General features: G+C 39.7%; 1 protein-coding gene across 3 annotated transcripts in view; it reads right to left on the bottom strand.

Annotated features, from left to right (window-relative positions):
• PTPRG (protein tyrosine phosphatase receptor type G) overlaps window positions 1–17931 on the bottom strand; it is a 709519-nt gene that overhangs the window by 288077 nt on the left and 403511 nt on the right. For all 3 annotated transcript variants that reach the window (XM_049642644.1, XM_049642643.1, XM_049642642.1), the window contains exon 3: window positions 11399–11578. In XM_049642644.1, the coding sequence (XP_049498601.1) occupies window positions 11399–11578 (180 nt within the window). The remainder of the gene's footprint in view (window positions 1–11398; window positions 11579–17931) is intronic.

Genomic DNA, 17931 nt, shown 5'->3' with positions numbered 1-17931 from the left:
TTTGCATCCAAAGAATGAAGCCAAAGCACTTTGAGTGCATCTGTTACGATACACCCAGGGACTCAACAGCATATTATAAATATTTGATTTTACCTAAATCATTTATGTCTCTGTCAGGGGTCATTTTACTTGTTTTATATGAATAATTAAAAGCATAATTAGGGAACTGTACAATCTGAAACATTCATCTCATTTTTCATATTACTGTATTCCTCACTAGAGCACACAGCATGCTACGTGCACGCACCCCTGCCCCAACTCTGAACGTGGCTTATAGTCAGTCGTGTTTACCTATAGAAGTGAGAAGTGACAACTTTCCCCAAACTACCACGTCACCATTTTCGGAATACCACTGATGACACAGAGCCGTTTCAAAACAAAATAAACCAAAAGTACTTACTACAAAACACACAATGTCTTCGGAGCCATGAGCTCAGAAGATGGACAGACCTAGGTTGGAATCCAGTTCTGACGCTTCACGGCAGCATGACCTTGGGCAAGTTACCTGACCCCTCTCCACCTCAGTTTCCACCACTGGTCAAATGGCAGTAACAGCGCCTACACAGCAAGGCTGTTTTGACGCCTGAAGGAGATCACACCTGGAAAGCCCTTAACAAAGCAGTGCCAGAAACCCAGGAAGGACACATGCACTGGAGACTACTGTCAAACTCCTTGGTAGAGATATGGATGGAGCTAATGTAGAACACAGAGGGGTTCCCACACAGGTGCTAACTCTCCATTTTCAGACAGACTTCCATTTCAAAGCAATACTGGCTTCCCCACAAAATAAAAAGTGACCCAGGACAGGGACGACAGCAAGGGTAAGTGTGCCCCAAATACTTGAGAGAAGATCGTAAGTGCTGAGTAGATGCTTTGAATTCATTACAACACAGAATAAAAAGGGATTTCCTTTTCTTGATTATTTCTATGCTTTGGTCACATCAAGGGGAAAAAAAGATCTCAGTTTAGTGCTGATATGCTCTCCACACTTCCCGGATACTCATTCATTTCCCCCTTGTACCCTAGAGTAAGTATTATGCTGAATTTAATAACTGTGGCAATTTTGATTTATTTTTATAGATCACAGACATACATGTTTACAGATGTCTATCCATGTCAGATGGCACTGGTCTTCCTGTTAAGGTGTTAGTAAAAAGATTTCCTTTATAATCAGTTCATTTAACTAAAATAGAGTCAATCAAAAGAAAAATAGTAAGTAGATTATACTATATAGGAAGAAAAGAAAGAAAGAAAGAAAGAAAGAAAGAAAGAAAGAAAGAAAGAAAAAGAAATTTTAAATTCTAAAACAATAGCAGTAAGTTGAATCTGGATAAGGGGACAATTAGGAAGGTAGAAAATAACAGCTAAAGAATGGAGACTTCTAGGATAGGAGGGATAAATGGGAAAGATATACAGGAATGGACTTTCTTTCTTTTTTTTTTTTTAATTTATTTGTGAGTGAGCACGTGCACACACATGCGTACACACACACACACACACACACACACACACACACACACACAGAGTGTGCACGAACCGGGAAGGGGCAGAGGTGGGGGGGCGGGGGTAGAGAATCCCAAGCAGGCTCCACGCTGTCAGCACAGAGCTCAATGCGGGGCTTGATCTCACAAACCATGAGACCATGACGTAAGCCGAAATCAAGAGTCGGATGTTCAACTGACACCCTGGGAGTAGACTTTCTAGAACAAGGCCCACTGGTTGTTGAACTGCTATCATGGACTGGGATGGAATCACAGCAGAATGTTTGAGACAGTGGAAGGAGCGAGCTGGGGCTTCAAATTTGGGGTTTCTTAACCTAGAGTCTATAGTCCACGGTAGCAGCCACACATGGGCTTTGGGGTCTTGCACCCTCCTGACACAGGAAGTAAAATTCTGAGCGTGGGCGCATACACGGAGCCAGACTCTGGAGCCAGGGGAGTCTGAATTGAAAAAGCATCATCTGTCACACTGCCAACTGTGGGAAAGGCATTGTACCTCTTGGTGCCCGGGTTCCCATTCTATAAAACTGGAATTCTACAACAGCAGCTTCATAGGCGTGTGAGGAGATGGCAGGAATGACAGATGAAGAATGTTCAGAACAGTAATTCCTATATGACATGAGAGCATAAAGACAGCACAGTAGAACTGTACAAGTGTTGTTTACAAAGGTTATTATCGTAGGGAGAGGAGCCACAGCTTTTACAGACTCCCCCTGTGTCTGAGGCTCCCCAAAGTGTAACAACATCCCAGATCGTCCACAAGGAGTGGGGACGGGGAAGTTACACCACGGGTAAGGAATTCATTTTCTCCCGAGCTTGAAGGAATAACCGAGTACCTGGCATTCACAGCACTGTTTGCAGGACATCCACGCACTGTGTATAAATAGAGCTCAACATGTCTATATAATGCTGGGCTAAAGCAAATGTTCGCACCAAAATCTGAGTAAACAGCAGTAGGCACCAAAAGTTAAATAAATAAAAATGGATGGGAGGGAAGCTAGCTGTTTGCTATCTTACCTCCACTACCTCTAAGCAATTGTTTAACACCATAAAATGAGAAAAGACTTCCAGGATTGGATCTTAATGGTGGGACCCCCCAGACCGCCCACAATACAGGTGTCCATTAGGGGATGCTTTGGCCCTTGGTAAAAGGGAAATGTTCTGGGGCACCTGGATATCTCAGTAGGTTAAGTGGCAGGCTGTTGGTTTCGGCTCAGGTCATGATCTCACGGTTCGTGGGTTCGAGCCCCGCACTGGGCTCCTGACGGTGAGGACCCTCCTTGGGATTCTTGCTCTGCCTCTGTCTCGGCCCCTCCCCTGCTCATGCGCTCTCTCAAACTAAATAAATAAACTTTAAAACTAACAAACAAAAAAGGGAAATGTTCTGGTCTGCAAGTGAAGAAACATGACCTCTAGTTTTAGAGTTCTAACTTCTCTGTAGGCACTAGCATTTATTTCTTCAAATATTTATCAAGTTATTATCAGGGAAGAAAAGGTAAGTAAATCAGACCTAGCTCTTGCCTCCATGGACGGTACGTTTGGTGGAAAGGCAGGTCCTGGCAACTGAAATAACAGCAGAAGCTACCTAGCAAGTGGGACAAGTGGTAACAGATGAGAAGCCAACCCCAGAGAGGAGAAGGGGAGTGGGTATCTTCAAAGACTGATGAAATGACCTGAGCACAGACTTAAAGGAGCAACCTTAGGAAGTGCTGACGAGAGGAGAACACATCAAGGGAAAAGAAGCACATGCAAAGGCCCTGTGGTAATGGGAGTAAGTAAGAGGAAGCCAGGGTGGTTGGTGTCCAGAGAGCAGGGTGTGACACAGAGGCTAGGGAATGAGTCAGGGGCAGTGAGCAGTCTGCCTTTACCCTCAGGAGAAATGGAAACTCCTTGATATGCTGAGAGAGAGACCAAGAAAGAAAGAGGGGGAGACAGAAAGACAGACACTATCAGATTTGGGAAATAAAACTATTCTGGCTACAAAGGAAGAAGGCCTGGGAAGGAAGCAACACTAGTTGGTAGGAACAAAAGTTGGGAGGTTACTGCACTCATCTGCTAAAGACAGACGGGACATGTTAGGTCGGTACAGTCTCAGACATCCAAGAGCTGTCAAGTCATGAGATTATCCTGGGTCTCAGTTAACTCACTGCTAAACTGAGCTAGATGAACAAAGTAGATCAGTTGACCATTTACTCGTACAAGATATGACAGATGTCAATGTAGCACAGAGTCCTGTGCCCTACAAAATAAAGGCGGGCTTCAAAAATGACCCTCAAAATTCAAAATTTACTCAAGTCTATCTGTGTAAAACAACACTGGTCTTCCTACCAGGTAATTGGTGTGTAATTGGCTTCTGTCTTTCCCAAAACTAGTTTCTACCACCATGGCACAGGGGCTGGGACTGTGGGATTCAGAGAAAAGAAATGGAGCAGAGCGGATGTGACACAGAACTTGTAGTGTACCAAAGACAGACCCAGTGAAATCGCTCTGACTTGAATTCCAGAGTTCAGGCAAGACGGAATAGTAACAGGATGCAAGAACCCAAGAATTTGGACCTCTAAAATAGGAAAAATTTTATTTTTTTTAATTTATTAAGTCTTTATTTTAATTCCGGTTAGTTAACGCACAGTTGTATTAGTTTCAGGTGTACAATATAGTGATTCGACACTTCCATACATTACTTACTATTCACCAGGATTCGTGTGCTTTTAATCCCCATCACCTATTTCACCCATACCTCTCACCCACCTCTTCTATGGTAACCATCAGTGTGTTCTCTATAGTTAAGAGTCCATTTTTTTGTTTTGTCCCTTTGTTTCTTTGTTCACCTGTTTTGTTTCTAAGATTCCACATGAGTGAGATCACATGGATTGGTCTTTCTCTGACTTATTTCACTCAGCATTATACTCACTAGCTCTATCTGTGTTGTTGCAAATGACAAGACTGCATTCTTTTTTATGGCTGAGTAATATTCTGTTGTGCACACACACACACACACACACACACACACAAAACACCTCTTTTTTATGCAATCATCTTTCGATGGACGTTTGGGCGGCTTCCATACTTTGGCTATTGTAATCTATCTACTTTGCTTAACTTAACAAGCTTTTCTTGAATCCACCTAGGCCAGGCACTGTGGCATATCCAGACAAATAAGAAAGAATGTGGGCAAAAAAAAAAACTACACAGTGAACACATATACAGTGGGAAAATGGAAGTAAAAGCATGGTGATAAATGCTTTTCCTATCTGTCCTTGGTGTGGGAGGAAAGAAAAAGTAGAGAAACACCAAAAAGCCATTCCAATAGTTCAAATTCATAGGAGAACGTGGCTTATTAACATACATCAGAAGCACCGTCTAACTCTTAAATTCTGATCATTTAGCTTGAAGCTAACACTAGGAACAGCAAGATTATCTTGAAATGTTCTTGATGAATGCATTATCTATTCATTCTACAAAAATGAAAGAAAGGGAAATAACTTTAGATGAAATCAAATGAGAACTGGCACAATAGACAGTTATGGCTCCTCAGGAAGAAAAAGAGAGATGCTATCTGTCTTGCAAAGGTATTTTAGACAACTTTTGAGAAGTGGGCTACATACAACCAACTTGCTTTATTGATTATGCTGGATTGGATATATAGCCCTCTCAGGGGGCTAAGACTCATAAGAACATTAAAACTGTTTTATGGGAAAGTTACTGTCTGTACATAATAGGCTGCTTTAAATATTAACTTTCTATATTCATATTTTAATATCCAAAAGACAGTCTATTTTACAGGTAAGTGACCTGTAAATTTCCATCACAAAAAAATAAATTCTCTCTCCTGAATTTATTTTGTGGAAGAACTAAATTCAAAAAAAGACTTCTGGGGAATAAAAAAAAAAACATGTGTTGGTTAAAAATTAATGATGAAGGAAAAAGACATTTTTTTCTTCATCTAGGTATTCAAGGTATGTATAAAATGAACAAGTAAAACAAAGAAATACCATGTGGCTTATGGGGGGGCTTTTCTTTCATGAAGCTTATAATTTTTCTGATGATTATAGATTCACGTACAGTTGTAAGAAATAATACAGTGGTCCTGTGTCCCCTTTGTCCAGTTCCCCAAAATGGTAACAGCTTGCAAAACTGTAGTAAAATGACATCCATATTTTTGTTTTTTATTTTGTAATTTTTATTATTTAAAAAAAAATTTTAAATGTTTATTTATTTTTGAGAAAGAAAGAGAGACAGGGCACAAGCAGGGAAAGGGCAGAGAGAGAGAGAGAGAGAGAGAGAGAGAGAGAGAGGGGCACAGAATCCGAAGCAGGCTCCACACTCTGAGCTGTCAGCACAGAGTCTGACACAGGGCTCGAACCCACGAACTGTGAGATCATGACCTGAGCCGAAGTTGGAGGCTTAACCGACTGAGCCACCCTGGTGCCCCTGTTTTTTATTTTTAACAATTTTTTTGGAATGCCAGTAATTCACTCAGAAGCAAATGTTGCAGTTTAATAATAAAAAACAACTGTAGAGAAGCGTCCCATTTTCCCCATTACATTAGCAAGTACATAGAAGAACAAATGATTTACTTCAAACTACAAGTTATTACACCCATGAACATACATCCATAAAACTTGTTGAGGCTTTTAAAAAATATTTAAGTCCAGGGCTCACTTTTGGAGAAGGTTGCAACAGGGGTCAGGACCTGGGCATTTTTAAAGAAAGCTCCTTAGGGAGTTTAGATGTTTCCTTCTGGTTGACTCTCTAATTTTAGGTTTACTAGGGAATTTTAGGTTTTCTAGGCCATGGTTTGGGGGTATGGGGAGCTTTTCTTACAGATTTACTAGGAGTAGTGAAGATCTTGGCCTCTCATTTTTGAGAGTCCTTTTTCCCCAATGAAGAATGTCATTGTTTCTCTACTTTTTCTTTGATTCTCAGCTTCTTCCCTGGGCCTTTTACCTGGGGTCTTGGGCTCTGCAGGTTTCAGGTCACCAAACAGGGGAAGGCCTTTCTCTTCTTCCCGTGAGCTCTTCTGGAACCAGAAGTGAATTTGGGAGACTTTCCTATGGCATGTTTTATATGTATGCTTTCTTTCCTGGAGTTTTGGTACCAGCAGAAGGATTAAATCTTCAGATGTTTCTGGTACTTTGTACTTATACTCTGCTGACCACTTTCTTCTCACACTCTGGATTCTCTTCCTTTTTGGGGTCCAGATCCCTTTGCTGGAATACCACTAGCTGTAGGTCCACTTCCTCTTTAGTTAGGGCTGATGATATGTGTGTTTTCGAAAACTGATGTTATCTGGGGTACCTATCAGTACTATTCACAGTGGATACGTCAATACTTGCCCTTAATTTAGACGCACGGCACCCTGCACAGTACGTATACTGTTTTTCAGTTGAATTTATAAGATTCATGCATGGGAGATAAAGCAACTGATCTTCATTTCTCCAAAATACTGTAAAATTTATAACTCATCTGGCGTTTTAACAACTACAGAATGAAAGAAGTTTCTAGGTTTGTGCTTATCAAAAACAAACAAAAAAAAGAAGACAAAGAAAAAAGAAAATCAGTAACACAAGAAGATTTCTGCACCCCTGTTCCTAAACCACCATAAACCGAAACTTAAGAGAACAGAGAAACAATTCCATGTTCTTGTTTAACATTGCCTAGACGTGGTTGTCACTTTTTAAAAACCAGCCCTATGGAATCATCTTAAGATTATTTGAAATATGGCCAATCGAGGATGATGTCATGAATTTTACAGTAGTAAGTACAGTGTGAGAAGTAATGGGGATTTATTTCTGCTTCTCAGAAAGGCATGCTCCTTCTAGACTCTCTGAGACAGATGTGCTCGTATTTGGATGGCTGCGCTCTAAATTCAGGCGCGCGCACTCATGGATCTACAACAAGTTGTTGATGACTCTAGGAAGTCAGCACAGTGACAGAGATTGATAATCAGCTTCTGGAAGACCAAGGTCATGAATCAACGTGCATTGAGTGAACCCCACACTCATCTAAAACCTGTCATTGGTGATACGAAGCTGAAAGCTGTCACTGAAACGTGTTATCTTTGAAGAAGGCTGTCAAACGTTGCGAGTCAAGTAGAAAACCGTATCAGAGAGCCCAGCGAATTGCCTTTGGCAGGTGTCCGGAATGTGGCGCCGAGGTGGCACTCCACGCCAACAGCTGATAACAGCTAGTATGGCAACGCTCCCGTCCACCACACTCGGATGGTCGGAAGAGTTAATATTCCCATCGCGGTTCTCCAAACGTTACTCACACTTGAAATACAAAGCAGGACCACTGATAGAGAAATTCTGAATTGTAACAAAAAAGATATATTGTCTACATTGGAGGAGAGAAATGGGGGTGAAAAAGCATGTGTACAGATAACATTACCAGTCCCACATGTTTCCTGCGCAGCTATGCAAATGGATGACTCAGGTGCAGGAGAGGGTAGCCTACCTACTCTAAGGCAAGAAGGACCACCGATTATGAGAACATTATGAAAAAGAGCCCAAAGCCAGGAATCACTGTGCTGACAAGTGAGAAGCAATTTACGAACAAATGAGGCCAACCCCAAACCATCAGCCATGAATAATCTCAGACAAATGCTGATTTGGAGAAAGAAAATGAATCCTCCCAAAGTTGTACATACAGCCACTTAGGTTAAAAGAAAAGACAACTCTGGTTTCATTCTTATCGTGGGTCAAAAAGGGCTGACAGTGAAGTCATTTTAGCTTAGCACTAGGGCTCTGGCCAGCCAAGGCTCTTGAAAGGGATTACTAAGAGTGGTTTGCAGTGATATCCTTGGTTACAAAGGGATCATTTCAAAAAGAAGGAAGAAAGAGAGAGAGAGAGCGTTTGTTTTAATCGTTGAAAGTTATAAGAGTTCAAAAATAAGATATGAAAAATATATTTAGTACCAGTAGAATCCCAGGTAGCATGAGGTAGAGATGTAATATAATAGCCCTGTGTTTATTTTTCAGATCAGGCAGTGGGGCACAGCAAAGCGTTCTCTAATTCCATGGACAATCTAAAACCGATAATGGCACAATGGTGATTAAGAGGGAGATAGCTCCTTGCATTAGCAATGGTGAAAATAGAATGTTTCATATTCATAAATTTCAAATGACAAGTGAGGGTGATTGTGTTAAAATGAAGCAAGAGACTAGAGTTGCTGACCTGATATACAAAAGAATGAGAAAGTGTTCCTCTGTGCTCTAATACAATAGGAAATATTAACACAGCAAAAACCCAAGGAAGGTAAGAACTTTATTTCCATTTGTGCATTCGGCACAGAGCTGCCCAAGAGAACTTTCTGCAGTGATAGCACACACTCTATCTGTGTTGCCTCAGCATGGTAACTGCTGCCCATATGTGGCTACTAAGTACTTGAAATGTGGCTAGCACAATACTACCCATGATCTTCAAATTCAAACTATGCTACAAAGCTATAGTAATCAAAACAGTATGAAACAGGCATACAGACAGACACATAGACCAATGACCAGAATCTAGAACCCAGAAATAAGTCCACACATATACAATATACGATCAACTAATATTTGACATGAGAGCCAAGAACACTCAAAGGGAATGGATCTCTTCAATAAATGGTGCTGGGGAAACTAAAGGTTCATATGCAAAAGAATGAAGGTGGGCTCCTACCTTACATCACTCACAAAAAGTAACCTGAAATGAAATAAAGACATAAATCTAAGACCTGAAACCATAAAATTTCGGGAAGAAAATATGAGGAGAAAGCTCCCAGACATTGGTCTTAGCGATCTAAGGGATGATTTTCTGGACATGACACCAAAAGCACAAACCACAAAAGCAAAAATAAAGAAGTGACATCACATTGAACTAAAAAGCTTCCTTCTCCACGCAAAAGAAATAATTAAAAAAATGAAAAGGCAATCCAATGAATATGAAAAAAAATCCGCAAACTACACATGTGATAAAGATTTCCATACCCAAGATACATAATGAACTCATGTAACTCATTAATAGCAAACAACAACTACAATAACAAAAAACAATAACCAAAACCCACTGAAAATAATCCAAAAAACCAAACAACTAAATAGCCCTGGTTAAAACTTGGCAAAAGACCATAAGCATTTTTCCAAAGATACACAAAGGGCCAAGAGGTATATGGAAAGGGCTGAACATCACTTATTATCAGGGAAATGCAAATCAAAACTACAATTAGATGTCACCTCACACTTGTTAGAATGCCTATTATCAAGACGACAAGAGATAAAAAGTATTGATGAGGATGCACAGAAAAGGGACCCCTTGTGCACTCTTGATGGGAATGTAAATTGGTGCAGCTGCTATAGAAAAGAATACGGCAGTTCCTCAAAATACTAAAAATACAACTACCCAATGATCTAGCAATTCTACTTCTGGGTATGTATCTAAAGGAAATGAAATCATTATCTTGAAAATATATATGTACCCCCATGTTCATTGCAGCATTATTTACAATAGCCAAAACATGGAAACAACCTAAGTGTCCATCAATACATGAATGATTAAATAGAATGTTACACACACACACACACACACACACACACACGCGTGTGCACACACAATGGAATACTATCCATAAAAAAGAATGAAATCCTGCCTTTTATGAGAATATGGATGGACCTCAAGGGCACTATACTCAGTCAAGTAAGTCAGAGGAAGACAAATACTGTATGTTCTCACTTATATATGGAATCTAAAAAAGCTGAACTTAGAGAAACAGTAGAATGGTGGTTGCCAGGGGCTGAAGATGTGGTAAATGGGAAGATGTGGTCAAAGGGTATAAACTTCCACTTTAAGAGAAGTAAGTCCTGGGGATGTATATCATGGTGACTAAGGTCAACAGTACTATATTGTGTATTTCACAGTTTCTAAGAAAGTATGTCTTAAATATTCTCACTAGAAGGAAGGAAGGAAGGAAGGAAGGAAGGAAGGAAGGAAGGAAAGAAGAAAGGAAAGAAGGAAAGGAGGAAAGAAGGAAAGGAGGAAAGAGAGAAGGAGGGAAGGAGAGTAGGAAAGAAAAAAGGAAGGAAGGGAGGGAGGGAACAAGGGTAGGAGAAAGGAAGGAAGGAGGGAGGGAGGGAAGGAAAAGAAGGGACAATGTGAGGTGATAGGAATATTAATGAACCTAATTACAGTAATTACTTGGCAATATATGCATGTATCAAATCATCACATTGTATATATTAAACTTATATAATGTAATAAGTCAATTACTTCTCAATAAAGCTGGAAAAATAAAAGTAAAAAAATCAATAATAAAATAAAAAATAAGTCAAAAAATAAACAATAAATACAATAAAAGTCAAAAATAAATAAAATTCTCCCCACAAAAAACCCCACAAAGATCTGAATATGTATCCTCTACTTTCAAACACTGAACACGGACAACCTAATGAACTCAGGGGAAAAAAAAAAAGATATGTGGCTATTACAACAGAGGGAGTGAACTTTAATCTTATTTGCTTTTAATTAATTAATAGTTAAATTTAAAAAGCCACATGTGGCTAGTGGCCATCATCACGGATAGAGCAGATTTCTGAAAGTCCATTCTACACACTTTACAAATGTTGATTCACTTAATCCTTATGACTTTATGAGGTTGACAGTATTTTATTACGTACCTTTACTATACTTCTAAAATCTGAGGCACAGAGAGTGGTTAAGTAATTTGCCCAAAATCACACAGCTAGTAGAGCAAGTGGCTGGTTCTCACACCAAGAGCTGATCCCAAAGCTCTCATTCAGCTCTGTGTCCCCTATAGCAACATGCACTACCTAAGGAGCAAGTCATAGGTAAGGTAAATACTAGAGACATCCAAAAACATTTCACAGTATTTTGTGGACTAGTAAAAAAAAGACAGACTCTACCTGTTTTCCCTGTGTTTTTCATCCAGGTTTTGTTTGAAGACTCATTGTCAAAGCCATCAAGTTGCAGCTCCTGGTACTCTTCGCCAACCTGTGCATGCTGGTCTAAAATGTCTATGGGAGACTGATGACGGCCCCTGCAGCTAACGCTGGATGTGACCCAGTGCTCAGGACCATAGGCACCTGTTAAAAGAAAACAATACTTCAATCCTCATGGTTCAAGGATCAAGGGTGGAATGAACAGGAAGTAGGAAGCTAAGCATGATGTCTCTGAAGGTACATTTTCCCCCATGTGCCCACTCCAAAGATGTCAGTCCAGTGGAAACTATGGATCCAAGCCACTTGCTTGATGGGGTGAGAAGATTTAAGAAAGGATATGTCCCTTAATACAGTTTTGTTTTGTTTGATTTGTAATCAAACATTTGCTAACTTTGTAATCAGATTAAGGAAGTTGAGCAGACGGGCTGTCAGAGTCGTTCACATTTTTAAGAAAATTTAAATAAGTTTCCCAAAATAAGCAAAGCATTGATTCACAAGAAAACACCTTAATCATTTTAGCATATTTTGCTATCACCAACAGTGTAACAAACAACTTTCTTCTTAGCTCCCAGGAGTTTGTGAACTGGAAAAGGGAAAAATCAAAAATCAAAAGCAGTGTAACATGGGATGGGAGTCACTACAAAGAGGCAATAAGGCAGGGTTTTTAGGTTAATTGTGAAAGATTTTTTGGTTTGGCCTGATGTCAACTTGCATAGTCAGGTACTCCCTCTCCTTCCGAATCCCTCTCTGGCCTAGGAGACGGGTGTATAAAGGTGCCTTCAGACTGAATGCAGCACTCATATAAAGACAGGCTTCTTGGGGATACACGCAGCAGGAATAAAATGGAATGCAACTATAATGCCGAATCCTACTGGGTATCAATCAGGCACAGGCAGAGAAAACATACTGCACCTGCCTCTCTGCTATACTTGGACATGAAATGATCTGGGGGGGGGGGTGATATCTATTAAATCGATATCAAACAATTAAACCAGTATCTGAGACTGTTCTGTTCCCGGCCTTTACCCTTCTAGACACGATAAAGCAGGAGTGGCCTGTTGAATGGACACGTCTTTTGCTAGAAAGATGAAGATACATCTGTTCTTGAGAATCAGATATAAAATAAGTCTAAATCTTATAATTTTTAGGTTTCCCAATCAGTAAAGTATAATGTGTATACATACATACATACATACATACATGGATTCCAACCTAGGTTTTATAGCTTCAAATTTCTTCACGTATCAGATAGAAGAGGACAAACAGCCAAAGTGATTTTAAGAGACCAATCCACCCATGAACCAGTATTTTCACACCTCATTCTATACCTAGCTTTGTGTGATGGAGGAACAGAGACACCATAAGTCTCTCTACTACTGAATAAAAGCCTACACATTTGTCCCCAACCCACTGCCATCCACCATGGGCCACGAATGTCCCCATCTCCCTATGTCTATACAGCTTACAGCTAATATAAACAATGGTACCATGAAAAAAGAGACAAAGAAAATCTTTTCACTCGTGGTCATGGAAGCTTCATGGCTGCAAAAGCAATTGAGGTGACTCCCTAAAAATGATCCCTATTCTTGCTGTCTGGCAAGTAACTTGGCTTCTTCCTATGCCTGGGTCATTTTCCCGAATTCTCATCCCAAACAGTAAGATAAAAGAGACTATCAGGAAGAACATGCTCACCGCTTGGCAAAGGTTTAGCAACCTCAGGGCACTTTTCAAAATCATTTACAAGTGTCATAAGGCTTTCTAGAAAAAGTTAACATCACCATTGTCTTTACTGTTGGACTTCTACTAACGGAAGACACATCAAGGGCTTTTCACTCCCATTGTTTCACCTCTTGGTCAAATTCCCTAAGACTATGATGAGTCATAAAGGAACAGAGTGTGTATTTGCATATATTCTAGCCAAACTTCACTTTCATCTTGCAGCATTATATTTGAAGGAAAAAAGGAGGGGAAAGGGGACATAAGGAATGGCTCCAATTTTCCGATCCATTCTTTAAATATTCTTATAGGCGAATAAAGTGATTGTTGATGTGTCTCATGAGCCTATATGTTCAAATTATGGAAACTAATGTAATATCGTACATATGTGTGTGTGTGCAATGCCTTTTAGGATCTCACTAGTACAATAAAATTATACTCGGTGGGAAAAACGTGCACAGTAAAATAACTCCAAACATGTACGACTCCGAAGAAGAATGCAAGCCATCATTTGTAAATAGAGACACCTGATCATTATCCTACTAATAAAGAAAAGTACTCTGCGACCTCTTAAAAGTACTTGCCATTCATATTAGTTCTCAAAACCTTCCAGACATGGGTGAAATATAATTTAGCACTCTATGAAAATATAATCAGGGTTCGTACCAGTGGGATCCATTTATTCACTGGTAACAATCTGAAGATTTAAGCCAACAACATGCTTGCTTTCACACTTCCACCCAATGCACATTCAAGTGCAAGTTTAATTGAAACTGATCTTCCACTTCGGATTTTAAATTAATTTTTCTTTGGAGTGCTTCATGCTCCAGACACCCTTGCCTTACAAAAACCCCTATGTCATTAGTGGAGGAAACAGAACACTTTTCCAAGCTCGGAGGTATTGATTACCTATTCTCACATTGAAGCACCATTACCATTCCACACTGGATAAACCTCTTCAGTGTTGAGACACTTTATAAAGGACTGAGAATTATATCATTAATCATTTGCAGCTGTACAATCTCACAGGAGTGAATGCTTTGTTTTTCAGAACTTGGGATAAACGCTGTTGAGTAAAAAACATGACTCTAAATAAAGACTGTGGTTAACTTCAAACCTAGTTTTGGAGGCAAAAACCATCAGCAAGAAGCCTTCCGCCCTCAGGGATGACATTACCCCTCAGAAACAAGAAGGAAAAGTCATTTGCGCTTCAGTTTCCCCCTACTGACTCTTTCTTAGAATGAGCAGTTGGCAGTTAGATCCATTTTCAACAGCTCACCAACTCTGACATGACAAACTAATGTACGAGGATACCTTCCTAAAAGGGGCAGGGTAGAGCACAGGGGTAGAAACCACAGGGCAGTTAGGCTGCCAAAAGAAACCTGCCATTCACCTGTTAAGAGTCTTGTAGGAATGAGTTATTTTTTAAAAATGTTTACTTATGTTTGAGAGACAAAGAGAGCATGAACAGAGGAGGGACAGAGAGAGTACGAGAGAGAATCCTAAGCAGGCTCCACATTCAGTGCAGAGCCCGACGTGGGACTCAATCTCACAACCGTGAGATTTTTGACTTGAGCTGAAATCGAGAGTTGGACTCTCAACCGGCTGAACCACCCAGTTGCCCTTGGAGGAATCACACCTTAATGGAGACACACTGCCAACATATTTGCAGCAAGAGGATCAAACAGTGGCTGTGGAATCCCACTCAACTTGTGATGAAAAATATTTTCTTTTTAATGAATTCAGTGGATGCATTTGAAATTCCTGGCTAAAGGTTTGATGTCAGTGTAAAGGTACCCCTGCCAGGGAGGCTTCCACGAGGCACGTACAGGGTTGTGTATTATCCTGGCAGTGGGCTCCTGTTTTCCTTGGAACATCCTATCACTAATATAATTTGTTGTTTATTTCTTGGTGTCTGTCTTCCCCATTAGTTCATTACTCTCTGGGAATAGGTTCCTTCTCTGTCTTGTGTTGTTTTATTCCTATGCCTAGCACAGGGTCCTACCTACAGCGGATTGCTAATACATACTTTTTATGAATTAGAAGATGATTTTAACGAGTTGCATACTTCTGTCTGTCTTCCAATGACACTATGGTGCTATTTTGGTTTTCATTTTATACTTCTATCTGCTGACCTTACTAAGTCTCCCTGACTCAAGAGTCAGGATATCAACCTCAGAGATAAATACTCCTTCCTTTCATCACTTATATGTTAAATTAGCCTGAACGGGGATGAGATAAAATAAGCTGCAGGTATGTGATGTGCATGATGGAATCCGTGTGCAAATTTAACAAGCCCACTAAATGCAATTAGTTTTTTAAAGAAAGGAATGTGACAGAACTTTGCTTTCAACGCCTTTATTGAAGCATGATTATTTTTAAGGCTCTCTTCTTTTTTCTATGCCTTAACAGTGTTCTCTAATCAAAGAAGGTCAACGAAGGCAGAAAAATAGTCTTGTTTCATCAACCTATCACTGTAGACATTTAAATATTGAACTGACATCTGCTCAGTATCAGGCACAGTGCTAAGAAATGGGGGCCAGGAAACGGAGCTGCCAGTTGCCCTGGGGGTCTCCAGGACAACTTAAGAGGAAGGTGATTCAATTTTCTCATCCACACAATGGGAAATATTAGTGGTATCCACAATAAAGGGTAGTTTTGAGGATTATAGGAGATAATCAGTGGATAAAAACCCAGTAAATCGTGGCTGCTATTTTGCCATTGCTATTGTGTTATAAAAACATGTAGCAAGCCCTCAAGAACTTGACTATCTAATGGAGGAAACAAATGTGTAGTCCAACCAAGAGCTAAGGCAGGAGGATGAAGGCGTTTTATGATATACAGAGAGAGAGGAGGGGCCCTCGCCTCCCCAGGGGCAGGACTTTGAAGTTGATAGTTTAGGGGAGTAACTCTTTGAAATGCTAAGAAGTTTACTAGGCCCTGGTACTTCCCATTTGTAGAGCACAAGACTCAAAAGTACAGTTGATCCTCCCAGACTTGGAGTTTAATCCCAGCACCAGCTGGATTTAGTGCCTAGCTTTCAAAGAACAGGAAAGGAAAAGAGAAAACTAACAACTTCCCCATGGAGAAGCCTGGTAATCCCACCTTAACCGAGCGGTGAAGGTTACGGTCACCTGGAATACCACGGACTATCATGCGCGTCTTGACAGATGTGATAAGAAGGGAGCAACACCTCTGTGGGATTCTTTCTAAAATTCCATAACCTCTGTCTGGTCGTGAGAAAAATATCCAACGAATCCAAACTGAGGAACATTCTATGAAATACTTGGCCGATACTCCTCGAAAGTGTCAAGGTCATGAAAACCCAGGAAAACCTGAAAATCTGTCACAGACCAAAGACCAAGGAGTGGCGACCAAAAAAAATGCATTGTGGGATTCTGGATTAGGAAGTGAGACAAAATATAAAAATGAATGTGAAAAGTCATGAGCTCCGAATAAAGTTTAGCGAGTTAACAGTAACACACCAGCGGTGGTTTCCTGACTGTTCTTTGTCTATAGGGTCATTCTGTGGTTACTCTGAAAATAAGATGAAGAAATATAAATGAAACTACTCAGAAGCCAACTAAAATCTAAGTGTTGTTAATATCCAAATTTTATTGGATTTACTGTTACGTATCTGGGGGTAGGTCTATGGCCCAACAGATAAAGGAGATGGGCATTGATTTATAGATAATACTGGGATTGTTGTCATAACCTCTTTGCATGAAAGGAATTTTCACTGAGCAAAACCAAAGGAAGAGAGAGACTGGCTTGAAGAAAACACAGCAAACGTGTGGGTGATATTTCATTATTTAAGCTTATATAAAAACGTTACAAAGTTGGAGAATTTCACCTTTAAAAACTATAGTTAAGGAAGAACATTATTACTTAATTTACGGCTCATTTGTGCATTAAAAAAACCTGCTTTTACCTCCCTGGTGTACCATTAACAAGCCACTGTATTTTTCTCATTTTGAGATGCTACAATTCAGTAGACATCAGGAAGACATATTTCTACAGTAAGGCGAATAAATCACACAATTGGAGTTTAATTCCGACTGGCCTGTTTAAGGTAGATAGAATTCCCCATGTGAAAATGACGGCAAATACTGTAAATCTGGACTCCTCTCTGAGACCCCACTTCATAGTTTTTTTTTTTTTTTAAGGCAGATTTAACGCACAGAACCTGGTCGACGTGCATAAATTTTGGAACAAAACTAAGCTATTGTGTTCAAAGAAAATACAAATCCCAGAGAAACATCTCAATTTTGCCCCCCACCTCCAGCAATATTATTTGAAAAGTCCAATGTGAACCAATATAAATGTTAAGCAATAAGACTTTTCAGTAATTTAAGTAAACTATCTCATTTAATTATTGTTCATTATTAACACCTGACTTGAGAAAGAAAGAAAAGTACTATTTTTAGAGCATATAAATCATACTTTTGTTTAAAAGCAAGGAATTTCAAATACCTAGGCTATGTGTTCCAAACAATGATTTCTTTAAATACCTAAGAGATTCGTTGCAGAAAATAAGCATACACCTTGAATTTATTTTACCATAATACATCCAAATAACGGCTTCTGTTCACTAATGAAAAGCCATTAAAAATAATGAATTCTGTCTAAATCTAATTAAAAACAAAACTAATATACATGTTATGTGCTGTTTCTAGTCAAATATGCTTATCAATGCCTCCTTCAAGGAACTTATATTAAAAGTATGACCTGAATCTAGGGTTATTACCCTGCATCTTGTGGTCTACTTTTAACCAACAGCA

Source organism: Panthera uncia, chromosome A2 (genome assembly GCF_023721935.1).
Source record: "Panthera uncia isolate 11264 chromosome A2, Puncia_PCG_1.0, whole genome shotgun sequence".
In the NCBI taxonomy this organism is placed as follows: Eukaryota; Metazoa; Chordata; class Mammalia; order Carnivora; family Felidae; genus Panthera; species Panthera uncia.
The sequence above is the reverse complement of the archived record's forward strand: the minus strand, read 5'-3'. Positions and strand labels throughout refer to the sequence as shown.